Consider the following 27,710-nt stretch of genomic DNA (forward strand, 5'->3'; position numbering starts at 1 on the left):
CAAGGTTTGGGTTGTGTGGAGTAACGTTTTCCGAGAGGGGAGCAAGGGCGGCTACGGTTGTACAATGCCGAATAAAACGAAAAAAGACAAGGTGAGTTTCAGAATTGACAAGAGATTATGACGTTTGGAGAAAAAGTTCGCATGAGATGTATTTAAGTGTATTTATTCAAAACCGGCGTTATAACAAGACATTTAAGCCAGCTTTCAGCGCAGGGTCCCATCATATACGTTAGCAAACCTGCAATGATCTGCAGCTAGCCGCTATTCTGCCTACATGTTAGCACTTGTCCTGACTTATTTAAATTAAGCACCGTTTTCCCAAAGTGATGTTGCATACTTTGAACATATTTTTGTATGACAACGTGTGTGTGTTAAGTTGTATTAAGTAAGCGTTGTATATTTTGTTTAAAGCTTGAAGCCGGGGTCGTGTAAATGCTATTGACTCCGAAGTAACATTAGCTGGCTAGCAGCAGACTTGCCAGTGTATTCAAACAGGAGTGTGAGACTGGGTGGGCAGGCATGCTATTTTTAGCTAACATTTTCTTTGATAGACTGCTTAATGATGTTGGCTCCTTAGTTATTTGTTAACGTTAAGTTGACCTAGGAACTTCAACTTTCTCTTTCAGGAGTCCCTTAAGTCTGGTAAAGTGGGCAAGAGTGGAGGACAAGAAAATTCAGAGAACGAGGTAACGTTGGGTTAACCATGTCCACTTTAATACAAATACTTATTGCAGGTTTTTGTGCTAACAAGTGATATGCTTCTGATATTACAATGTGAAAATGGAATGTGAACTGTAAATTGGAGTCCTTTGCAGTGATTCTGTTTAGGGGTCATTGACCAGCCTTGGTTGTACATGCCCTTTTTTTAGACTCATGTTGCTGTTTATTGATGATCCAGTGCTTGTAGATGACATCCGTTCATGGCACTTGCCAATAAGTGGAGTTTCTCCATACATGTTAATATGTCCGTAGTATGCTCAATATTAATATACTCACCACATCCTTTGTAATACTGGTGTCATGTGCAATAACTGATATTTGAATATGCAGTTAAATGTAGAAGTGTGGTTGTGCATGCTTTTTTGGTACTGATTCACTAGATATGCATGATCAAATGACACAGCAAATTACTTTATACTTAGCTAATCCGAATTATAAAGCTATCTATATCATTTAGTAGAGCTCCCAGGATGTGTCATCTAGTAGCATCCTATTGTCGTCATGTGACACTTTCAGCATAACATGGGCAATTCAATATAGTTGCAAGGAGATTATAAAACCATTATTATGTTTCTATGTCCATTGGCTAGCTACAAAATAAATAGGTGTTTAATGAGGACACAATAATGGTTTTTGACTGACAATATATTGTTCCAGAAATAAGTAATGAATGATATTATCATCATCATTTGAATACCATTCTATGCAACTGATATAATACTAATGCATAATATTACAATTACGTTGAACTTTGAATAATAATCAGATATTGCAAATGGAATTTGAAGGTTGTACTGTATGTGCTACCTGTTTAGCAAGGCTGTGTCCTAACAGAGTTCATGTTCATATATAGTACGTAGGTCGATAATAGTGTTTATCGTTACAGGCCTATGTTTAATCAGGCCACGAGACTAGTTTCTAATCAACACATGTGAACAAATTCGACTGGTAATCTTTATTTATCAATACGGAAAGGACAACTCTGTTATTGGTTTCTCAGAAATGAACACAGAAGTGAATACACTTGTATATACTCATTGAGAGGTTATGCAGAATGGTGCATAACCTTTTTGGTTATGCACCATTCTGCATAACCTCTCAATATGTATAAAACATTTAAAGAAAGGCTAATACAGTTGCACTGACATCTGGATTTGGTCACATCTGGACATGCCAAAGCAGTAGCTGTTGAATAGCACAGGCAGCTGGTGTGAATCATTTTCTCACAGTATTGCACGACATGGTCATGTACTGTATTTGTAAAAAAAGTATGAGCGTATCCACACAGTGCACAGCATGATTCCAAACAGTATTGTTGTGATTTTTCCAAGTTAAAATGCATCTTTTAACAAAAAGAAAATCAACTTCTTCCATGAACTCAGCAATGACCATATATTGAAACATCACTGAACCATTTTGAAAAGATTTAAACTCTTTTCTTTTCCATTTTGAAGTAAACAAAAACCTTGATGTCCCCCTTTTTAAGCCCTGGTTGACAGTGGACATCTGTTTGTGCCGTACTATCCTCCCCTTTACATCTAATATTCATATTGGACCGTCTGCTGACCACCTGTTTGTATTTTGGGGGCTGCTGTATTACACAATCTAGTCCCTTGTAATTACTAAAATGCTTGAAAAAGTTTTCTGCTCGCTATTTACAAAAACAGACAGAACTGTATCACATTCACGTATTTCCCCCCCTCCCCCAAAAATGTATTTTTGCCTTGATGTCAATTATCTATGTAAGCAGGATTGCTGTTGTGTGTCAGCAGTCATGCGTACCATGGCTTCAATGTTGCGTCATATTGAAATTGCTGGGCTGCAAGCTGTTATTTCCCACTTAGCTATACAGCTTGCTAGTTGCCCAGCTCTTAGGCTGCTTTCTTGTACCGTGCAGACTGTGAGCGACTTCAGCTGGGTCTTAACTGAGTTTAATAATTCCCCTGTGACTCGGTCTGACACAGCCCCACAGCTGCATCTGGTGAAGTACACTTTGTGCCGTCAGGTGTGTGTTGATGAATCGATCCCAGCAGGCAGGTGGGACCAGCTGTGAGAAAGTTTCCACTTTCAGTTTATTCCACATCAGGATTAAATCACGCCTCACTAAGCTTTTTATTTAGTCCTCTAGAACACAGCTGGGTAGGTTGATTAGTGAATAAAAAGTCATGATGGTTCATTTTTATACTGATATTGATGAGTGCAATATTGAAATAGCAGGAAGCACAATTTCTTTTCCACAATTGTGGAGCAGCAGAGATATCCTGACTTGAAAAAGTAGACCCCCAGACTCTATAAGACATGTTTGTTTGGCACAGATCCTCTTAAAAAATCACACCATAATCACTTAATATATTTTGCAATGACAATAAAAAACTAAGATTTATGATCAATCCCTCCCATATTGTGAATCATATCTTAATTTCAATATTAGTCAAAATAATCGCAATTAATTCCTTTTTACAAACATTGCATCCCTAATGTATATAGTAGGGATGTAACGATACCAAAAACTCACGGTACGATAATATCGCGATAACAAGTCCACGGTACGGTATTTAAAAATAAAGAAAAAAATATTTTTAAATGTATTTATCTTTTACTTGAAAAACATTTCTTTATTAAATAATAAATCTGATTTGTACAGCATTTTAGTAGCAAAGTAGTATTTTAAAGGGTCAAAAACAAAGTGACAGTAACAGACTGGAATAAGAACAACCAGTGTTTTTTTTACCAACTAGTACTACCAAACAAAGTAGGCATGTTCTTTGTGCAAACTCGGAACAGCGCCAAAGTTTCCCCGCAGCGAGGCTCTGGTGTTTGCCGTGTTATGCATGCCCTCCAAAAGGATATGATATAGTTTCCAAACCGTACTTTGGCATACAGATCATTGAAATGTCTGGGAGTTTTTGCTTTACGCTGTGCGCGTTCCCGCGAGGTGCATGCATATCTCGGTGGGCATGCATAACACGGCATAACACCAGTGTGGCACTGGTGTGGCAGTCACACAGTTTTATCTGATTCACAAAGACATATTGCACTCTCTTTCACACACAGTTCACAATATGTGCTAGCGCTATCGCCCTGTCACTAATGTGTTTTTTTTCTCTCTTGTTTCAGCAGAGCTCTAACAGGAAGGCTAGCAATAGTGCTCCTCCCACCACTCAGCTGCTAAAGGGGAAGCAGCCAGGTTCACAGACACCTGTCAAAAAGGACAAGAGGCAGAGCTCCTCTCGTTTCAGCTTGAGCAACAACAGGGAGCTGCAGAAGCTGCCTGCTTTCAAAGGTATTTAACCTGTATAAACACTAAATCATGTCCTCTAATCAAATCATTAAGTAACTACCCCGTGTTTTGGGTTCTAGAGTTGTTGCATTTACACATCAACTGATACAAGCACTCTAAGCAAAGCTGCTGTTTCCAGTTTTTGTTTAAGTGTTAACAATTTGCTTTATTTGGGGCAAAAATATGTTGTTTTTAAGCCTCATCTCCAAGAAACCATACAGTACATAGAGCAGAATTCCCCTTGAGGCATGATGGGGGAAAAAAACAACCTGTAATCTTGTCACAGATAAGTGTAAGCCTTACAGACATTCATCCCTACATGCACACACTCATGTTAATTTCTTTCCAAACATCTATTGAACATCCCTTGCTGCATCACCCTCATTGTAATATCCAGCTGAGCATGACATTACGCAACACATGGAAACGAGCAGAGGACGTACATGGCATGGACTTTGCGCTGGATTGGACCCAAGCGTCTATATTTAGTGGTAATCCAGAGATAAAGCTTTAATTCCACGGTCCTTGTGCTTCAGGATGTTGCCAGTGACCAGTAATGTCTGCCAGACATACTACTAACCCCCCACCTCCCCCGCCCCCGGTGGAAGAGAAATTGGCAGGTTTTTGCAGAGTTCTATTGACGTTTTCTTTTATGTCTAAACTCGGAAGCAACATAGCACCAGATGGAAAAGCAAGGAGTGGGCACTGGTGTTTGGCCTCTGGGCATACTATCTATGCATGTTTCCGTGTGCATGGATACACACACAACAATATTGTCCGCTGCCTCCTGCCAGTACAGTAATTATATAACCTGGCTGAGGGCTGAAAACATACAGCCAGATTATACAGCTATAAATGTACTATATGTTATTAAGAACGTGGGCAAAACTGCAACCGGACGTGCTTAAAAGAACTGCTTTGGCAGATGTTGGAAGTGGATATGACGGCAAGAAGTTAGTTAATCAGTGGGATGCAATAAAAGGTTGCTTATCAGTGCAAAAGACAAAGGTGTAATAGTTCTATGTCTGGGAAATATAACTCAGAAAAGGTGGTGAAATAAACAATGCAAGGCAGTGTGCTCTTATCAGAGAAACTGATATAGTAGCAACTAAACTGTCCTCTAATCATTTATCAAATTAATAATTACACAAAGTTCTTAAAGTTTGGACATTTGAGATGTTGGCTGGGAGGGTCATACATTTCCTCTCAAAGACAGATTTTGTTTAGAGTTAATAAGGCAATGACAATTCTACAGGGTTGTTGTTTCCTGAATTGTATTAAATTCAATGTCATGGTTTGATTCTGTCTTGGAAAACTCTGACAAGGCATGGTTGTGTGCAGTCTAGTGTTAATATGTGAAGTTGGAAGTCAGAACTTAAAGCCAGGGCTGTTAATGTGTTTTTAATTGTGTTTTTTTTGTTGATAATTCTCCTGACAAAATCAATAAACCAATGCTTTGACCAAAACATTTAATAATTTGGGATTACACTGTAATTGTTGCCAATTCAGAGCAAGGGCTTCTTGCTGCCTTCATTAAAGCATAGTCAGAAACACTGGGTTGGTTTCAAGGTTGGATCATTCTTGCTGGTTTCTCCTTATGTTACCTATGCAAGCTTTACGTCAACTCTCTGTTCAAGAGAGAGTAGACGTCCTATAAGGTAAACACATAAGATAACACCTGAGGCCAATCTCTTCTCACAATATTATCCACTAAAGTACAGACTTAAATATGACTTTCATTGTTTTTCTATCTCGCCTCTGATCTCAGCATAACCTTCTTGCAGTGAGCACCCCTTGCTACAATACACAACGCAAAGGGAACACTCCCCTTCAAAGTAATTCACAAATATTTCTCTCTTTGGAAGCTAAAGCACATAGTGAAGTTACTATCTGTGGTTTAAATAGCAGATGTTGTTATTGTGTACCATTTGTTCACCTTTTGCGTGAGATTACAATTACACCCAGTGTGGCAATTCTACCATAAAACACACCTGTATCTCGGATTCTCGGTTAGCCATTACCCTTGTACTGTGTCAAGAAACCATCAATCATAACTTAATTCCTGATAAAAGCTGCTCTCTTCCCACACCCCAGCTGGAGCTTTGATAACATTCTGCAAAACATTATCCCACAGTGGCCCGGTAGATGTTATCTCTTAGTCCTGTCCAAACAGGCTCCACGCTCGGCCTGTTTTCATTCCAGGCATATTCAACACTGATGGAAACACATGTCTGATAGGCCGTCCTGCAGAGCCACAAGGCCGAGACGAGCCTAAAAGCCCTGACCAGAAGCAGGCCATGAACCCAAGTCAGTGTTTCCCACAGAATTTGATTCTATTTGTCGGGGCACCGCACCCCACAGCACCAGTGGTGTTCCAGGCGGGATTTGAACTCGCAACCTTCTGATCATCACCCCACCTCACTATCCATATGATTAGACCACCAAATCTTTCTTTTTCTTTTTATAAAAAAAACCAAAAGAAATTATTATTATTATTTTCTTTTTTATGAGATCCATTTGTGGCGGACGATATATTTGATTGTCAATGTATGGGAAACACTGCAAGTGTAGAGTGGAGTTGAACTGTCCCTCCATTTGCGTTCATTAGCACAGCAGGCAAGCTTGTTTTGTAAGGCTTTTATTACACATATATATATATATACTTACTTTCTCACTGCCTGTCATACACATAAGATAAATGCTTCGAATTAGTTGATTTAATCGTTGTCTCATTTTAATTATATACAAATACATCAACAACCTTTACACCTGCAAGTGTTCTTTTTTTTAAAGCAGCCTGCACGAAGCATTTTTCACCAAGGGTTTGTCGCCATCTGCTGGTATCAAATATTAATTATTATTATGTTGTTAAACTCTAACAAACATTTCAATCATTTTCACTCAGGTTGGAATATAACCTTCTCCTGATATTTGATCTACAAAACAAACAAAACCACTGATTCTAATAAAATAACCTAAGTGTTTTTCCGGTAAAAGGCATATGGTCTGTGAAATGTAACATACCAAGTAATAAGGTTATATAATAGGAAACAGATTATATTTTTGTAAGGCACATATATCTTTTTAACTCTTTGTCTAAACCAGAAAGATCAAATCCAAGCATTGGTTAAATAATTTTGTGCAACTGGTTTGCAAAAATGCCTCCTTATAACATTGGGCATCAGCTTAATGTTTTAAAATCTTAAACTGTATAAAGAAAACATTGTAGTGATTCGTTTTTTGAGATTGTTCTCAGAAGTTTGCTAGTTTAATTTGAAAGGTACAAAGGTTGTATGAAAACCAGTCCCTGGCTTGTAACAGCATGATAAGTGACAGGAATATGAGACATTCCTGTATTCTACCAATATATGCAACTGCCTTCAGTTAGCTTCACTTGAGCTATTCCAGAAATGTTCCCCAGCAAAGAAAACATTGTAATGTTACATCAGATACTACAGAAGTTACACCTCTAACTATTGAGGTTATATAATGATGTTTGCTTTAGATTGCAAGTTTACTCTAGTGGTTGCTTAACCTGTGTAAAACTCAAATATAATCACACCATTTAGAATATTAATCCCTTATTATTCAAGTTATTTTTATGTTTTTATTTTTAACATAATCTTCTTGTTGGTTTTTAACAGCTTGGTTAACATTTAGAAAATGTAGGTGTCCGTCAGGTAAGAAAAGTTGAAAGTTGACTTTTGTTAAATGGTTAGCAGATACTTGAAGCAGGATGCCAAAGGGCAAAGCTGCGTTCAGGGAGGGGTTTCCTCTCACTCCTGCAGGTGGGACAGGAAAAACCTAACATTTCAAGGTCTAACATTTCGCATATATATAAAATAATAAAAACATAACTCACCAGCTGTGACGAAGCTGTAAATACCTAGCAAGGGTTTGGCACGACTCTGCTCTCATAAGTTTTTGAGGAACAGTGTTAAAGGTCCCATGTCATGCTTTTCCGGTTATTACCCGTCCCCTTGTGTGTTATGTAGCTTTTTTTGCAAGTAAACAGTCTGCAGGGTCAAAAACCCTCAAAGTACACCCTGTAGCGAGTAAAACTCTAACACAGAAAAGACCTGTCTATGCTGCCCCAGAATGCCTCGTTGGAGATTTTTATTTTTCCATTTTTTTCTTCCTGGTACCAAGTGACGTAACGACGACCAAATGGACCAATTAGTCCAAATGGACCAATCCGTGGAGCTCCTCACACACACACACACACACACACACTCACTCAGCCTTATCTTTTCTCAGCCACAGCTGCGTGAATCTCCACTCACAGTTCGCCACACACTCACGTGTGTGTGCTCAGGCTGAGTTCAGGCTGAGTTTCGCCGTGTCTCGCTGTCTCGCAGACCCCACGCAGCAACCAGGAAACGACACCAGTAATCCAGCTCACACTGTCCGCTCCTCACAGCAGCGAGCCCCGCAACGTCCCACCAACACGGCACCCAGACCCCACGCAGCATTCTTATCTGTTTGTCATTACTGGTGTCATTTTCTGGTTGCTAACAAACGCCATTGTAACACATGAACACACATCAGAGCACAGTGGGCTCATAGGGAGGGGGGGGGCAGGAGCTCCAACAAGGCATTTGGGACAGAGAGTGAATACACATACTATACAGAGATGCTGTTTGAGAAACCAATGTGATTTTGGAAAATTGAACAATGTAAATGTATTCTAGTAGACCTCAACAATGGAATTATGATCAGTAGAAATGGCCATGACATGGGACCTTTAAGTAGGTAAAGAAATGAAAATGTTGAAGTCATATTTTTAACTGATATTGCTTCTGTGGTTGCAAAAGAAAATACCATGTGTTGTACCAGTCATCTGAGATATTTGTCTCTTTCATTTCCAGTCTTTATGTGAAAGTAATACAGAGCAGCCATAATGAACATGACATCTTCCATTCGTAAAGATCACTTTCTGTATGAGTTAGAGCAGGCAGAAACATTAGAATAGATCCAGGATACTGATAGAGCTGTTTTTATATCATTGGAAGTTGCTTCAGCTTCAGTTGAAAATGCCTCAGCTGTGTTGATAAGTCTGCTTCTCCAAATAGATTTGAGCCTGGAGCGTTCAAAACATGACACTAAAGATCAGCAGATCTGAAAATGAAACACTCGGCTGTGTATTTCGGGCCGACCTGCTGCTATCAATGATGGATTTACAACACAAGCAAAAGCTCTCTCCATCCAATACAGGAGCAGACTCATGATGCCTCACAAGTTCACTCTCTTGCCACCGCCAGAAATAGCGCAGACAGCAGAAAGCTCATGAAGGCATGTGCCAGAGGAGCGTTTGGAGAGCATTTGTAACAAGTGGGAGTGTTTTAGCGTTGTGTTGGTCAGAACAACAGATCTTCTGATGGGAGGTTGCCCCATGACTAGGGAACAGAATGGGAAGAAAGAGCCCTTTATACGCTCAGACTACACCCTGCTGCTGAAATAGCCCTCTGTATTGTATATATTAGGACCAGACAGACTCTGTGGTAGAGTCCTGTTGCACTGCTAAATTGCATTTTGCATTCTAGATCATTATGCGGGGGATCTTAACAATGCAATCATGTTTCAGTGTTTCCCACATAATTTGATTCTATTTGTGGGGGCACAATTACAGGGGACATTCTCCCTGGAGTAACTGAGGGCTAAGTGCCTTACTCAAGGGCACACTAGTAGTGTTGTTCCAGGTGGGATTTGAACTCGCAACCTTCCGATCATCAGCCCACCTCACTATCCATTAGACCACCAAAAAAAGAAAATAGGAGATCCATTTGTGGCGAATGATATTTAATTGTGGCGGCCCGCCACAAATAAATCAATGTATGGGAAACACTGTGTTTTCATTCAAGGTTTCAGAGATTGCTGAAAAACAACGATGGCGTAGATTTCAGTTTAGAGCAAATGTAGCAAGTTAGTCAAACTTAGCTTAATCGCCAAGTCTTCCGAAAGATCAATCAGAATACTACATCTTTGCAGTCACAACCTAAAGTAACTGACATGATTAAAAACACACTGATTTGTTTTTTAAACTCTGGAAAATGCCCCAACTATATATTTTTTAAGTGTATTTAGAGCTACATTAGCTGGACAAATAAAACAATATGAATAACAAATAATGATCTACTGATTTTAAATGTTGGCATTTAAAACACATATATCTATTTGACCTTACATATGCAACAGTGCATATTTCGGCTATAATTTGTCTTTGCAAATTTCATAGAAATAGTAAATGGAGTTAAACTAAGCGTGAATATGTTGTGCATTTCAGTTGTTTGTCACCTTCTCTTTACAAAAATGTACAATCATGAGTAAAAAATAATGATGATAGTTTTAAATGTGGAAATGTGGTTTTGTAATTGACAAAAGGGAAACGTAAACTAATGTCAGTAATGCACAGGGAGTTAAATTGCACAGGAAATGACAATAGGTGTTAGTTGACATCATTATTTATATGTTGGTGTGTGCACTGTGCACACACCAACATATAAATAATGATGTCAACTAACACCTATTGTCACATTTCCACATTTAAAACTATCATCATTATTTTTTACTCATGATTGTACATTTTTGTAAAGAGAAGGTGTACTGTCACCAGCTGGTGACAGTACACTGTAGTCATGGTGGGTGTGAAATGGGTGGATGCACACTGTGACTTGACTTGACCTTTCTACCTCGTTTGCACTAGTTACATTACATGACATGTTACTTGTTAGACGCTTTTATCCAAAGCGACTTACATACTCAATACTGTGGGCAATCCCCACAGGAGCAATTTGGGGTGAAGTGTCTTGCCCAGGGACACAACGACATGCTGACTGCAGTGGGGTTTGAACCTGTGCTCCCCTGAACCGAACACCAACGCACTAATCCACTGCGCCACAGCCTCCCACAGTTACAGGCATTAAAGAGCTATATCTGTATTTAATGTGCTCTTTTCAATGTAGTTTCTAAACATGATGTTTAACTGTGTTTAACACTGTAAATTCGCCCTTTTCCTGCACAACTTTACAGTGCAGGACTGCTCCTCTCTGAACATGCACATCCTGTGTTGCTCACATTGAGACTTCCTCCCTTCCTGTCTCTCTGTCGCATACACCTGGGCTCAGGCTGGGGTCCAGGGCAGCCATCTGTCATAGAGAAAACTCACAAAGACTCAAAGGGCCTGTGTTAGTCATTTAGTTATTGTACACATATTGTGTTTTTCACATATTTACTTTAGTTATCTTAAGTAGTACCATATGCAAACATTTTCTTTAACGTATACCTTGTAGTTGTTTTATATAAAAGAAGGATCACTTCTAAACTTGCACTGTGGCATGAAAGCTTAACACTTGTGGTTTTGTGTGTTATATTCAGTGTATTGAAGTGCTTTGGACTCGTGAGTGTTGTTATTTGTCATGTCAGTTGTGGTATTTGGGTTTTGTTGTTGGGTGTGAATGAAAAATGAGAAGCGTCACTTTAACCTTCCTCTGACTCTAAAAAACAGCCTTCATGTTGGACAGGAATATATACTCCCTGGCCTTATTCTTGTATTTAGTATAGTAGTAGTTGTAGTAATGAAGTAACAGAAGTGGCTAAAATGAGGGTTAGTTCTGTGTTTGTTCTTTAAAACTCTTGATAGATGTTTTTGTAATTCAAGAAAATATATAAAACACCAAATCCTACTATATACACACAAATACGTTCACATACTGTACGGGTTACACAGACACAATAAACAAAAAAGGCAAAGTAATAAAAAGACAAATATCTGTCAAATACAGTTTGAATTGCCTTAATAATGGTTGGAGTCATATCATCTCTTTTTATGGATATGAAATTATCCTTTTAACTTTGAACAAAACTGAACAGAAAAACAATATCTCTTTTATTCCATCACCTTTTAAAATATATAAAAATGTATTTATCCTTAAGTTGTAAGGTTTGCGTAGCTTATCCTTTTTAAATACTGTTCAACATCGCACCAAAATGACACATGTAGCTGCTCTCACTCCAATCACAGCCACAGTCCCTCCCCCTTCACCCCTTCAGCCCACCAGCCAATCCCTTCCCTCATGTTAATTTATTCTGACAGCCAGCCCACGTGACTGCAGCCAGCCAATCGGGCGGCTGCAGTTTATGACATCACTGACTAGCTAGTTCCCTCAGCAGCAGGGGAGCTTCATTTTCTGCTCCGAGTGTTCGTGCTAAAATGGAGGCTGGCTCCTCGCCTTAGCCCGGGCTGCCCTCTTCTCCCCCGTCTCCTGCCTCCGCTCTCTGATGTTGGCATGCACTAGAACCAACGGTGGGATGGTTCTGGATGCACCGAGCTCCAACGGGCCTTACCAGCCTGTGGCCCTCATGCATTTTAGAGGTGAGAATAGGAAATGTGCCTGTTCTGTGTTTGTGTGTGTTTCAAGGGGGAGATAGGCAAGAATGTGTTTGCTATTTAGCAACTGCAGCTGCTAATTTAGATTGTGTTGAAGAAAATAATTCCCAGATGACATTTCTAAAAGTTTCTACAAGACACTAAAACATGTATCCTGTTGGTGTTGGTGTGTTTTGGAGGAGGAAGCAGGGGATTGTGTTTGTATGTCAACGAGGAAGGGTTTTGCCCAAGACATTGCATAGCTTAGCTACAGTCAGGGAGGGAGGGCGAGAGAGTGAGAAGGAGTGTGAGTTTTGAGTCTCCCATCCCCCATCAAGACTGCTGATGTCATAGGAAGTGAGGTAGAAGCTTGTTATCAGCATACACCTACGTATTGTCTTGTATAGTGTCAGTTGAAACGCATGTCAGTAGAAAGGCTCTGCTTGTGGTGGCTGAATCTCCAGGTGTCTTGTGATTTACTTGTTAACCAGAATAGTGTGACACTGAGACCTACAGCAAGTCAGTGCTTCCATTCAGAAAGTCACATATGTGCTACAATAAGTGTTTGTGTCTCTTAAACTGATCTCATGACATTTAATATCATGGTGAAAAAAACACACAGCCACAGGCTTTAGCTTTGGTTGTCCTCTGTTTGCATTGACACCAAAACGTACACAGTTTTTTACCACTTATTAATCAGTTCATCAACTATTCACCTCACCATGGCATCTGAGAGACGGACTTGGCAGCAATTTGTGCCCATGACTGGCTTCCTGCGTGCACGCTTGGAGCCGTTAGATGATTAAAGGTTAGGTGCCCATCCATGCAGAGAGGCCTGTGTGTGAAGTATGCAGTTGCACAGCATGTCTCTTAATATTTTAGGCCTGTTCAGAAACCCTAGTGCTGTTGTGTAACAGGAGCTGGAAGACCTCTTGGCACTCGGTGGTTGATGAGTCGAGGTGCTTATGGGTGGAACCGTGTCAGATAATTAGCAACAGGCACCGACTGACCTCCCGAGTACTGATGAGTTCAACCTTAAAATCAATTGTTACAGTTAGATTACTAACACATGATCTACATTAAACTTAAGGACTTCTAAAACACTAAGCTGTCAAGGTGATTATTTAAGGTTAAAGGGCCAATTTAGCATGATTTTTGTTGTATCTAGATAAATGTAAAGATATTTGTTTGCGCCTTCACATTAAGGTCCTGTCTATTCCTGTTTAGTGTTAAAACGGGCTTAATCCTTTTTGTTTATGCTAAAGACGGGAAGGGAAAGTGGTTGCCAAAGTTTCTTAACAAAAATTATACTTTTCAATATTATTCTTTCATGGCAGCTGCTTAAAAATTGCAGCTTGTTGGAAAGAAAGACATAACAAAAGAATATACTCAGCTGTGCCTTACATAAACACAGCGCTGGAAGATAAAACAGATCCCCATTAGAGTTCTCCATGGATGTGGTAGCCAAAGCTGAGGGGTGAAGCACCTTTTTTGACCTTTGATGCTGTCTATTAGATCCTGTCTGTGACCAGTAGTCAAGATGGAGGGAATGAAGTGTGATGTTACTGCGAAGCTACTTACACACTCTGTCACTAATCTATACTGTGTCCGAATATAGCCTCAGAAATGTTTTGTAATCGGGTAGCTAGACTTCTTGTTCCAAGCTGATACAAACTTGTATACACATGTTTTGTAATGCCTGTTCTAGAAATCAATAGAAATGCACATTAAATAAAAAAACGTATAGGTAGCACACAGGTAGCTGCATTTGGTGCTGTGCGTCAGATACAAGATGTGCCTCAGTGACTCAGAAGCGTGGAGGCGCAGGGAAAGTCCGCCTGTTGGTGCCGTCAGTCCCAGGGTCAGGTTCTCGCTTGTGTGGGAGTATGCACGAATGCAGTACTGAATCTCTTCGAATCATCTTCTTGAATCAGTGGCAAGTAATTAAATGCATGTATTTATTAAGTATCAACTGTGATGTTTGTAGCAGTGCAGCAGTATCGGCTGGTCCCTTATACACATCATGGATACCCAATGTTAATTACAAAGATGTCAGCAAGACTAAGACATTTTATGTTTTACAGTTAGAAAAGCAAAATGACCTGAAATCTAAGGTTCCCCCTATAGTGCTGCAACTATTGATAGGCTTGAACTTTAATATGTTTTCTTTAATCTGACAGTAGTTATTCATATCTGATGTTGACTCTTGGCATCTCAATCTGATCCTTGTTGGTACATGTTTCTGTTAAAGTTAAATATTATCTTAATCTGTCATACAAAGGCTAGATGTTGGGATTGTTTGATTTAATTAAGGATATAGTTTGGGTTTAATAATGACCCCATATGCTCTATTACTTTTTCAGTGTAGTCCCTGATCCTTGATACTATCACATTGTAAGCAATGGCAAGAGAGCTAACACTAGCTAAGTATTAGCATAATGTGACTTGTATTTTTTTCTTAATTCGTCAAGTTTAAGAAGATATGGAATATGGAGTGTTTCACTTCTACAGGCTCTACTCTGCTTCATTTAAACAGCTTTTAAAAACCCAATTAAAACTATTACTGCATAGAGTTCTGCAAACATTTATTCCCCAATCATTTGAACAGTTTGGTTCTATGCAAATAACCACTATAGTTGACAATTGCAAAGTAAAAGGATAAGAGGAAGTTTAAACTGAGGCCGTAAAAAAAAAAATCAGGAAGTTGTGGAAGGTGTGTCTGGAGCCTTGTATACCAGGAATCTTTTTTTTAAATGTCTGTTCTAATCCATGAGTCTTTTTCTTTTTATCCGTTGCCCTTCTACTTCCAGTTCTCCATGTTTTGCGAGGTCAGTTTGGCTGAATCGTCTCATGGCCACAGCTGATGGGCTCAACAAATCAGCAGCATATGATTCCTTTGTAACAGCAGCAGCCTGTATCTTTGATTAGCAACGGTCACCTCGCGGTCCAAAGTCCTATCTCCGTCTGTGGTCTCCATGGCTACCTACAGTACACATACAGATTGTTAATGGGGAGATGAGACTCACTCATAAATCACAGGCTGTGACAAACAAACTCATTCAGCCCAATGGGTGGGTTAAAGAAGGTGACATGTTGTTTTGTATCCCCTCGTTGAATGCAAATAAATGGGCAATGGCATCCTTGCACTTGTTTTCAGGTACTTGTTATAGCTTGGGATTCTGACAATCAGTGAAAGAAGTTCCGAAAATATTGCAAATCAGTACCACTTGATCCAGAACTGTACCGAATATAAGAAAAGTTGTAATGTTTGTTTATTTTTTAATAAAGTACTACATGTCCTTGTTCATTATATATCTGTTACATTCTTGTTGTACAGGATGGGAAAGCCCTTTAGGTCCTCTGGGAGCAGACTTGTAACGTTTCCAAAATTCAGAGCATAAATCTTTTTGCATTCAGCTCCTGTGCTCCTAGCCTCTGGCACAGCCCGACCGTAATGCTGGGGTTGCTGAAAGTCTTGATATATTTGAACATGGTTTCAACATTAAGTAGTTATAATGTGAGTTATTCTCTTTATCATAATGTTTGTTTGATGGCATATTAATTGAATGTTGTGAACGGCTTGTGATTAGTAATGATTTACTCAACGATAATGCATGCAGAATGGAGATTGTCTCATTGCCAGTGAGTGTGCAGTAGCTACAGAGGAACGTGTAATGATTTTGAAATGGCAGGTTAATGATCACACACAGAGGGGCGTGGCTCAATCATCCTGGAGCTTCTGCATCATTGATGTCGTAGTGACACTGTCTTTAAAGAGCTGAATTATTGATTTATGAAGTCTTTCGATTATGTCTCTACAAGAACTCCACAGTATCAAATTACAGCTGTACTGAGCCTGACTAACTCCAGGAGCGATGGTACAAATGATCCCTGCCTGAGACTGAGGGCATGGGGGGAGAAGAACAACATGTAAACAATGATTTTTGGCCATTACCATGGCAACAATTTTTTATCAATGAGTGGTGCAGTGATGACTTATTTTTGTAGACCAGCCCGGAAACTAGCAAGGGATTTATTTCCATTTGTATTTTGAAATATAGCAGAGAATAAGCTCTGTGGCAAACAAACGTTCATGATATTCAGATGTTTTGTTTAAAATCTCCACATATTAACACCACTTTTATCCTATTTAAAGCATACATGCTATCAGCAGGGATAAAAAGCTAATGTAATGCTGCAAACTAATTATATCACAAGACTTCCTGTCACCACTGCTAAGCAGAAGGCAGACTCGTGTTTGGTGTGATGACATAACAAAAAATCTCTTGTATTAACCACAGACCTAATTTCAGGCGTCTAACAATAAACTCCTACATACATTATGAACTTGAGACGTTGGGGATGGGAAGTGCTTAAATGACTCATTCCTGCACCAGTATTACCTCCACATATGTAACATTGATCATTTTTTATATAAAAGACCAGTTGCTGCATCATTATGCATGTGTTTCCTAGATATTAAACTTCCAGCAACGTTTTAGCTACTTCTATATTCTGCTGATGAAAAGATGAAGATCTCACGTGATGACAACCCATCATAGGGTTGAGACTACATTTCCCAGATGCAGTGTTAATGTCTGAATTGATTTGTACTCTCACACACACACATAAAGGCTGACTGTTGACTTCCTCTTGTGTCTCGTAGATGTTCCCCTTGCAGAGCAGGAGAAGCTGTTCATCCAGAAGTTGCGGCAGTGCTGCGTCCTCTTTGACTTCGTCTCAGACCCACTGAGTGACCTGAAATGGAAGGAGGTGAAGCGGGCGGCGATAAGCGAGATGGTGGAGTACATCACCCACAACAGGAATGTCATCACAGAGCCCATCTACCCAGAGGTGGTGCACATGGTCAGTATTGAAACAGACTACAGATTGATATCAGTTTGACTGTACGTTATTCAGCTCCATACTGAAGGTTCCTGTATATAAGACAGAGCAGTTGTTTATGTTGCATGCCTGACAGAGAATGTGCTATTTTCATTTCCTTTACAATGGCCTCCTCTGTTCTCATACAGGATGGAAGTTGTTTGTAAACAACATTTGCAGGTTTGTGGGTTTCAGTGGAAGTCACAATACATTTTAAACTGCTACCGTTTTAAACTAAATGAAATACTGCAGGCTTATAAAAAAAAATATATTTAACATTTTGGTTGTTTTACATCAGGACTTTGCATAACAGTTGATTATTATATTAAGATATATTTGACTCAACATATAATATTTTAATGACTGAAGCGGTTTGTTTTTAAAAAGCTTTATTTGTGAATACTTGACACATCGCTTAGGAGCATGAGTCTTTTAGGAGGGTATAGAAACCGGTTGCCCTCTTTCTTCATCTTGTTCCTGTTATTCATTAGTTTGTATAATCACATCACCTACTATTTTAATTTGTTAAATTGACAGCCCTAATCACATATCATGGGCTTACTCTATTTCCTAGTAGAGCTTCCTGCAGCTAGTAAAGGCCTATTTAATATAAATCACCCATATTGTTAAGGTCAGTTGAACATATCATGTCTTACTTTTGTCTGTCAGGCTTTAGTGTAGTGTGTGAAGGTTGCTTGGGTTTCAGAATGGCCTTTACATGTTGGTCTTACTAATGTACGAGGGATTTTCTTCCATTGTCTGTGGTGCTCAGCTGTATATCACTAAATGCATGTGACTGTAAAGATCCATGTGACTCGGTTAAATGTAGCTCCTGCTTTGACCTCCGAACAAGGATCTGCTGTTTGTTAAGAATCTTTGTGTTCTGTTAAGAATCTTTGTGTTCTGTGTGCTCTTCATTCTGCGCCATGGGAAGAGAATGTACTGCGGTTTCCGTTTCCCTGCCAGCAATACTTTCTTGTTACAGATGTATTTTTTTCAAAGGCATAGGAAACTCACATGAGCATCCCTAACCTCAGATTGAACCCATAACACCCAGCTTTTATCCTTTAAATGATTAGTAAGCCATAAAGTGACCTATTTATTTAGTTTCCTTCAAGTTGGCACTTTATGATGTTTGTGTTAAGATGGCCAGGAAAGTAATTCAAATAGTCTATAGCTCCATCTTCTCATGTCGGAACCTGTTTATTCAGTGTGGCTGTCATTGAGTAACACTGTATATTCATTAGAAATGTGTTGCTCTAAAGGTCGTGTCCCGGATGTGTGCTCGGTGCCAGGTTTGCTTTCCCAAGCCAAATTAAAAAGCCTTTGATTTTTAATCAAAGCGCTTCCTCAATGCCACATGGTAAACTGCAGAGGATCAAGGTGCAAATCTACCCTCCACCCTCCTCGCCTTGGCTTCATTTGATCCAAAAATGCAACACATCTGCATGAAAACAAACTCTTATTACTGACCGTACGTTGCCCCTTCCCCCTTAAAGACTCTTTGAAGACCACTGAAGGCTTTAATCATCAAAGTGCGCAGACTGACCCGACAAACTCCTTTTTTAGACCTAAAGGGTGCGTTCTCATGTTAAGGCTGCACACAGTATTTCCTCCATGTTTGATGCTTCGGTGTTCAAGCTTTAGAACAATATTTTGGCAGACCTCTGGATGACATGACAGCGGTTGTTCCATTAGTCCCATTCTCCGGGGGGGGGGGGAGTATAAATGGTTTCTGCTGAGAATATAAACACGACGTTGACGAGTGAGTGTGTTTGACCTCTTATCGTCTGGTCTCTCAGGGACTGTCTGAGTGAGCTGTCTTGAAAGTGAGAAAGAAAATACATAGATGTTTCCCAGTTTGGGGAATGGTGTTTTTGAAACGGGCCGCTATCCCAGAAACACACGAGGGATTATTCAACCATGAATACACATGCAATTCATTGTTTTTCATAAAGAAACCGCCTTGTTTCAAAGTAAGCTAATGATAATTGAGTATTTGATTTTTCAGTATTTCTATTTACTTGTTTTGGGCAAAAGGTTGAGTACTGTAAATAATGTTATGGTTACATTTTTAGTGGACAGTTAACATGTTTCTCATTGCGCAATGTAAAAATGAAACTGTGTATTTTTGAATTATAAATAGTACATTAGCGTAGCCAGCATATCCAGTCTTTAGTTGAGATCCTTTTGAAAGCGGCTGCAAAGAGGCTTGTATTAGTTGTCAACTCCCTTAACCTTGAGTATTTGTTGTCCTATTGTGGTTTTGTTTAGTTGAGTTAATGATTGTTTATAACATTGGTTGCTTATCAAATACTGTCGCTAGTGGCTTTCTGAAACTCCACCATCGGCTTTATTATTTCAGCTGGACGGTTTTGTATTAAAAGCAAACGTTAAGTCGCCAGTTGTTTAAGTGGAGGAAGAGTAGACAAACTGAGCTAATGTTTACAGGGTGTGTACATTGTGAGAGAAAAATATGTTTCAAGTGTGTGCTTTTCTGTTATCATTGCTGTTGGAGAGATAATATCTATGGTCTTCAGAGCTTTGGATACCATCTCTCTAACAGCAATGATAATAAGCAAAAAATAATCATTTTATTCTTTATCACAGATTCAAGATTGACATTTATTTTCTTCACTTTATTTATTATTCACTTGAATTAGCCTAGTATCCAATGGAACATAATTGTATTTAGCTATTTATTTTTCTCTCTGAATAAATTGGATGTTCTCTATAGGGCTTTCATTTGTTAAATAAATATATTCATTCATCTTATCTCGCTAAAGCTTTAGGATACCAGAGGAAGCAGAGTACTTGACATTACATGTTGTCCAGTAATTCTATTTAATGTTTTGAATATGAATCGATAGTCGCTAGTTGTAACCTGATAATGAACGTCTTGACTCAGTGACGTCACTTTTCCGGAGGATTGTAGAGTTGACCTGCTGCTCTGTTTTTCTCCATAGTTTGCTGTGAACATGTTCAGGACGCTGCCGCCATCATCAAACCCCACGGGCGCCGAGTTTGACCCCGAAGAAGACGAGCCCACGCTAGAGGCTGCGTGGCCACATCTACAGGTAAACACACACACACACACACACACACACACACACACACACACACACACACACACACACACACACACAGTAAACTGCTGTGAATAAATCTGTATGTTACTTTCATGTTTTAACCTTGTTTTTTCTTCCCACAGCTTGTTTATGAATTCTTCCTACGCTTCTTAGAGTCACCTGACTTTCAACCAAACATAGCCAAAAAGTATATTGACCAGAAGTTTGTAATGCAGGTGAGCGCATGATGATACACGTCTGTACGCATGGGTTTTAAGCGATCTCTATTTTTGATGCTCAGTCTAATTTATGCCTTCGTTTTTTGTCCACAGCTCTTAGACCTGTTTGACAGTGAAGACCCCAGGGAAAGAGACTTTTTAAAGACTACTCTTCATCGCATCTATGGCAAGTTCCTGGGCCTGCGAGCATACATTAGGAAACACATTAATAACATATTTTATAGGTGAGTGACTCATGACGCTGTACACATTAGTGACACCTGTGGTTTTGTCTAATGGAGTGAATTTAGCTAAATGCACCGCCTTGATTTTATAACCATGTTGCTTTTTTTCAGGTTCATTTATGAGACTGAACATCATAATGGAATAGCAGAATTACTGGAGATATTAGGCAGGTAAGATGTTTTGGAGGTGCACCCATTACTCTTTCACCATTTCACACTTACTTTCACATTCACTGGTTCATTTTCAGTAATGGTTTTCATTAGTACAATCCATTAAAAGGCACATTTGTATTAGTACATACAGGTGTTTGCTTTGTCTCATTATCTTCAATGACCACTTTTCTATTCACAGCATAATCAATGGCTTTGCATTACCGTTGAAAGAAGAGCACAAGATATTCCTGCTGAAAGTCCTGCTGCCTTTACACAAAGTCAAGTCTCTCAGTGTGTACCACCCACAGGTAACCACGTAGTGTTCTGCCACAAAAATACCTTTTATAATAACACTATTCACAATCCCGCTGTTTTCTGAAATGATGTTGTTTTCCTCCCTCAGCTGGCCTACTGTGTTGTACAGTTCTTAGAGAAGGATAGCACCCTCACGGAGCCGGTAAGATGGGATTGAGTAATGTTGTTACGGCAATAATATTATACATTTCATTATTAAATTGCCTGAGTGAACCCTATGACTCCATTATCAAAGCTTTGGATATTTCCTTATTAGCTTAGCTGCAATGTGATATGTCAGGTACTGTATTATTTTTTAAATCTTATTAAAGAGAAGAGGAAATGAAATTGAATGTTTTTGGACATAAAATAAAGAGAAAATGTGTAGGCCATAACCTTGCTTAGCCTGTGTGAATTCAATACAAGAGATAGGAAAACAAACTTTATTTGATTTGAGTTCATTAGATCCTCAACCCTGGAAAACAAATACAATGATGTACAGACAAGTCTGTGCTTTATATCTTAAAAGGGACTATTATTCATTTCAATGCTAGCTCCTGTAGTACTTCAAGATTCAAAGGTTTTATTGTCATATGCACAAATGACCTGAGCTCCTCCAACAATGCAACATGTATAATAAAATACAAAAATACAAAGTAGTGCAAAAGTCTATATACATGTCAATAGAATATGGGATATGTACAAGAACAGAATATGAAATTAAATAATGTAATTTGAGACAAAATTAAATACGGTTTATTGCGGTGATAACTATTTATATAAATGAGTATATTGCAAGATGACAACAGGAATGTTTATCGGGGCACTTGACAGAGCTCAGGTGTTTAGCAGTCTTATGGCCTGTGGGATAAAACTGTCCCCGAGTTTTACTTCAACAAATGATTAATTTGATAGATCTGCCATCCATCCATCCATTCATTCTTCTTCTTCTTTTTCCATAATCTTTTGTTGCTGTACGCAGACCGTAATGGCGTTGTTGAAGTACTGGCCGAAGACCCACAGTCCAAAAGAGGTGATGTTCCTGAACGAGTTGGAGGAGATCCTGGACGTCATCGAGCCGTCGGAGTTCGTCAAAGTCATGGAGCCGCTCTTCCGACAGCTGGCCAAGTGTGTGTCCAGCCCACACTTCCAGGTCCGACAGTCATCCATCCCAGTACACACTTTTAGATGATCTGTCATACGCATTTGTAACTCATCTAAACTCCTCTGTTCTTAGGTGGCCGAACGAGCTCTGTACTACTGGAACAATGAGTACATCATGAGCCTGATCAGCGACAACGCTGCCAAGATCCTGCCTATCATGTTCCCCTCGCTCTACCGCAACTCCAAGACCCACTGGAACAAGTGAGACCCTACTCGAGCTTTCCATTGTGTCCATATCTGTGTCTTGGCGTGATGCTGGTTTTTGAACAATTGGAAAGTAATTCAATCAAGCGAATTGTTGTACTTTTTGTCTCTCGGCAGGACGATCCACGGGTTGATCTACAATGCTCTTAAACTCTTCATGGAGATGAACCAGAAGCTGTTTGATGACTGCACCCAACAGTTCAGGGCAGAGAAAAGCAAGTAAGTCCCAAGGGAGACATCACATCTTATGGTCTCATTACATGTCAAAGAAAAACATCACAAAAACCTTATTTGATATGAAAAGAATGGCACTCGGTATATCACGATACCAGAAACTGAGCTGATACCAATAACAGTCGAATTCTAAGATTGTTTTTGTTTCGTCACAGAGAGAAAGCCAAATGGAAAGAGAGGGACGAAGCGTGGCTGAAGATCGAGAATCTTGCAAAGTCAAACCCACAGGTGAGCAACAACATTTTAACCTTTTTAATAAATCAATACGGCAGACATCTTTCTGACTGATGAGGTGTTGGTATGCACCGTGCAACAGCATGGTCAAAAACAAACAGAAGAGAAAAGGTCACCGAGTTCTCCGAAGTTAGTGAACATTTATCGAAGTTTTTCTAGATGCCTTTTCACCTTTCCTGCTTCTCTCCCTGAACAGTTTTTGCCGTACGTTGACTCGATAGGCTGCGATGGTCCGATGGACATGGAGACAGACGGGCCGCTGCTAGACGATGTCAACCTGCTCAAGAAAAAAGTAGAGGAGGAGGCAATCCAGGTACGGAATAGACTAGTGGAGCAGTCAATATTACTGTCTTCTTTGGTCTTTGCTCATTGGTGCAGTCAAATTATTATGGGCCCATTTTTGCTTTATATTTTAGTATTAGGCTTGGTGTTCAGATTGTATATTGATGGTTTGAGTTCCTACAAGGCTATTTTTCCTAATATACTATCACAACTTGGATAATATACAAATACTTTTCTAGATTCTGTGTCCAACTGTGCATTAATGGCGCTTTTCCACTGCAGCACGTAGCACGTTTTTTTTGTTGCTTTTCCACTAGGGGTAGTTCTGGCCCAGGGCGACTTTTTCACCTTTTTTCTGGCCCTCCAAAAACGAGGTTCTTACCGGGCCAACAACCGGGCTGAATATGCTAAACTAGTGACGTAAACACTCTCAGATGCTGAATGGTCAGAGAGAATCGCTGGCAAGGGGGCTACAACTACAACAAGATGAACATATTTGACCGTGATTTAATTGTAATACACGTTTCAAAAATGATGCCGAAGTAACAACATACTGATACCGGTTAGTAAAAACCATGAATTAATGCGTTGACAAGTCTGCAGACAGACGGCAGGCGAGAAAACTTTTAAAATGCGTGTTTTCTGAATGGAGATCGGCTAAGCTAACGTTGTATATGCTCCGTCCACACTCACAACGGCCTATACAGACATGAATAAACCAGCGACTGTATTCGCCATGACACAGACAGTCTGGTTTGTACTTGTTTAACTTTTGTCTAGTTTCTGAACAGATATGAGGAGCTGTGAGCTCTGAGTGCTAACAGCTAACGGATGATGTTTTGTGTTTCGCATTGAAGATGACGTCACGGCAGTTTTACGCAGCGTCGCTCCGCCCGCCGAACAGCCGATCGCCCCGCCTACACTGCGTTACTATAGTTACTACCCCTGTTGCTAAACTGTAATGGAAACACATCATAAAGTGAGCCTGGCCTACCAAGGCCTAACCATACCGTACTAAGCCGTGCTAGGTCCTGCAGTGGAAAAGCGCCATTAGAGGTTTCTGTTGGAACAGCCTGTCTGCCAGACTTAAAAAACAATTTAAAATTCATAGATCTAACGCCTACCATCTCTATTATCCATATGCCTGCTCACTAGATTATGCTTTGCACTTCCAAGTATCATGGGGAACAAACTGCGTGTATTTAAGTGTTAAATAGTTATTTTAGATCAGACTGAATCTGAATGGAAAGCCTTTTCTTTATGTGCTTGTTGAGAGTTTGAAGGCAGGGGCTTGGGGCACAGGAAAAGCACAGAAATTAATATCAGACTTTTTAGTTTCCTTTGCCTCCTGAGAGACAGTGAATTGCCATTGTTACGTTGGAGTGTGTGTATTAACGCTGAATCGTACCATCCCTCCCCGTCTCCATGTGTGTCCAGATCCAAAAAGATCAGCGTAGAGAGCGCCCGTTGATGAGGAGGAAATCCGAACTCCCCAGGGACATCTGCACCGTCACGGCCTTGGAGATGCATCGGAGAGCCGATGAAATGATAACGCCGCACGACGGCCACTAAGAGACCACCCCGGATCCACTATGAACCAGCAGCAGCAGCAGCAGCAGCAGCAGCAGCAGCAGAGGACCCCCAGGCCCACAGAGGCCAGCACAACGTCCCAACTCTGGAATCTCAGCCCAGCACAACACAGAACTGAACAGCTCCACCTGACGCTGAAAATGTCTAAAGCGGCACGTCCAATTAGTCTTGTTCGACTTTTTGGGACATGCAATGCTCTGACCCCCCCCTCACCCTTCCCCTTTTTGTCCAGCAAAAACATCTGTGATGCCGTTTTGTTGTAAAAGACCACAAAGTGCACCGTGGCCCTCAACCTCTCCCAAGATACTGTAGTGTTATCTTTCTCTTCTCCCTTGTTTTCCGGGGTCCCGCGCTGCCCCCTCCTGGTCGTCTCTCTCAGGTGTTCTGCTCTGTGCGTGAGCCGTCGTCTCTTCTAACCTCTTCTCTATAGATGTCAGGTGCTTGTACAAATACCATGAGCCTTGTTTGGTTTTTAAAACAGAAATCAGCGGTGGATGAGATCAGTCATTTCTATACATTTAACACAAGCTATTATTCTCATTTTAACTAGACAGTCGTCTAGACAGCTGTTTATATTTGATTTTCTCCTTCACATAGTATATTAGGTGCTCTTCTCGGAGTCAAACACACTTCCTATCGGTATAACTGCTCTGTTATTTTCATTTTCTATCAGCTGTGAAGATGAATTGATTGTTCTGATAATCAGGACAGGACTACTAGTACACTGTGTGTCCGGATTAAAAGCGTTACGACACATAGTGCTGACCTGACAGAGTTCGTTTTTTAATCGAACCTTGTGCTTGTATAAAAGAATAGTCTGGTGCCAACTTCTCATCAAAATAAACAATCCTTTTTTAATTGTGTAGGCAATAAGTTGACGCAGGTTTGCAGTGTGTGGCTCAAACAATGGTCAGACAGTGTGTTGTTGCGTATTTGGATCTATTTGATTGGCTCTTGGGACAGGTCCAGCCCGTGCCTGGTTACATGAGAGGGGATTGTGGGATTTATTTTTGGTTGCTCGCTCATATCCAGCCATGGTAGGAGTGTGTTCAACACGGCCATTTAGCATTCAGTACAAGTCGCTGTCATTCATGTTGGGCTTTGAGAGGTCCGAGAGATGGAGTTGCTGTTCTGGGATTTACACAATGCTGCTGTGTGGGAGAGAAGTCAACAGGGGCAGAAACTGTGCTCATAGTGATCGCTTTTTCTACTCTACTCAAGCAAGACCCTTTTATTTATAAAGCACTTGTTAGAGATTAGACTGCTTTGAGATGAGGTGTGTTTGCTTTGAACATGAGCCTTTCTTTTCACAGTGCCTTTTATAGTCTAAGGGGATATTTGTTCCAACGAGAATCGAGTAGTAGCATGAACAAAAATAAATGCCAGATCATTAACAAAAAAAGTTGTCCTTCAAGTCTGTACGTGGCACACCTCCAGCTGCTGCCTTGTTGAAGCTACAAAGTGGATTTTGTAGTTGAAAGCTAGAGAGCAGAAGCAGAGTGGTCGCCCCCAAGCCACCTAGCGATGAAGCACTTCCTGATAAAACTTGAAAGAAAATAGAAAAAAAACAAACTAGAAAAGAATCCGTGATGCTGTCTGTCGTGGCGTGAGGGGTCGCCTCCCCTGGGTGGGGTGGATAAGAGCTCGCCTCCACAGGAGAGGAAATCTTTTCTGTCCCATTCCGCTTTTGATTTGTACTGTTTGGCCCCCTGTCTGCCCGGACCTGCACACTGACTCTAACCCGCCCCCCCCCCCCCCCCCCCCCCCCCCCCCCCTTTCTCCAGTAGAAACCTACTACCCAGTAGGCTTGATATTCTGTTGAATCTGCTTCTGGATGCTTGCAAGTTCTCTTTGTTGTGTTTTTTCTTCTTCCTTTGCCTGCAGAACCTCTCAGTCAGTGTTTCAACTGAATGTGCAAATTGTAAATAATACTGCAGTCACATTTTTTTCTTTTTTCTCTGTGTTTGTCTGGAAGAACAACATTCACCAAAGGCTTCTTACCTCACCCCCTCTGCCCCGCAGTGGATTGTAATGAAAGTGAATCCATCCCTTCGGTGATCTACGTCCTCTGATTGTTGGTTGTCTGGGTTTGTTACGCTCACTGGTGACTGTTGTTCTTCTCAAAATGGCTTTAATATTGGCTTCTTTGGAGCTCTCCATGTCACATAAGCTTTGTCTTCTTTCAAAAGAATGAAGTGTCCTTTAGTGTACGTCTCATACTAAATGGCTTCTAATATTGTACATATAATGTACTTTTATTTTATGTTATAACTATTAAATGGTAGATTTCATATTTTGTACAAAATACCCTGTGTACAGAATACAGAGGTTATTATTAGCAACTGCAGACAGTTGGTATGTGGCACATACTTCAACACACGTGACTATTTACATTTAGAGAACCGTATAGAATTTGGATAGTTTTTTATCTATTTGTAATCCGACATCTTTTCCGTTTTTGTTTTTCATCTTCACGTGTTGATATTCTACATGAGCTTTTTTTGTGTGTGCTTTTATCCAAATCTCCAGTGGTGTTCATCTATCTATATACATCAAATAAAGAGAACATGTGAGTTTTATATTTTCATCCTAAGAAAAAACTTTTCTGAGAGTCGTTATTGATCGCATTCAAGCTATCATGTGAAGTCTCAGTCTGTTGTTCCATTCAACTTTTTTACAGAAGAATTATAGAGTGAACTATACAAGATTGCAACTTGTAGAAATGTACAATTTTACGCACTTGTTTTACATTGAATAAACAACTCGAACTCTCAA

General features: G+C 40.0%; 1 protein-coding gene across 3 annotated transcripts; it reads left to right on the top strand.

Moving 5' to 3' along the window:
* ppp2r5cb (protein phosphatase 2, regulatory subunit B', gamma b) lies at positions 1–27,710 on the top strand. Of its 3 annotated transcripts, none has more exons than XM_034150429.1 (16): positions 1–91; positions 627–686; positions 3,838–4,003; positions 17,032–17,231; positions 20,216–20,326; positions 20,461–20,553; positions 20,650–20,780; positions 20,892–20,951; positions 21,133–21,241; positions 21,337–21,390; positions 22,210–22,380; positions 22,465–22,592; positions 22,713–22,814; positions 22,985–23,057; positions 23,260–23,376; positions 24,783–27,710. In XM_034150429.1, exons 1-16 carry the CDS (start codon positions 65–67, stop codon positions 24,915–24,917), a joined length of 1,737 nt encoding a protein of 578 aa, XP_034006320.1. In that variant the 5' UTR covers positions 1–64; the 3' UTR covers positions 24,918–27,710. The 3 variants fall into 3 exon arrangements, with proteins under 3 accessions (XP_034006320.1, XP_034006321.1, XP_034006323.1); XM_034150430.1 differs by having other exon boundaries at positions 3,841–4,003; XM_034150432.1 differs by lacking the exons at positions 1–91; positions 627–686; positions 3,838–4,003 and adding an exon at positions 12,144–12,371.

This window comes from Trematomus bernacchii, unplaced genomic scaffold (genome assembly GCF_902827165.1).
Source record: "Trematomus bernacchii unplaced genomic scaffold, fTreBer1.1, whole genome shotgun sequence".
Classification (NCBI taxonomy): domain Eukaryota; kingdom Metazoa; phylum Chordata; class Actinopteri; order Perciformes; family Nototheniidae; genus Trematomus; species Trematomus bernacchii.

Coding starts and splice junctions, on each gene's coding strand:
- ppp2r5cb (XM_034150429.1), top strand. CDS start 65: ATGCCGAATAAAACGAAAAAAGACAAG. Junction 4,004..17,031: donor GAAGCTGCCTGCTTTCAAAG/GTATTTAACCTG, acceptor TGTGTCTCGTAG/ATGTTCCCCTTGCAGAGCAG. Junction 20,781..20,891: donor ATTAATAACATATTTTATAG/GTGAGTGACTCA, acceptor GCTTTTTTTCAG/GTTCATTTATGAGACTGAAC.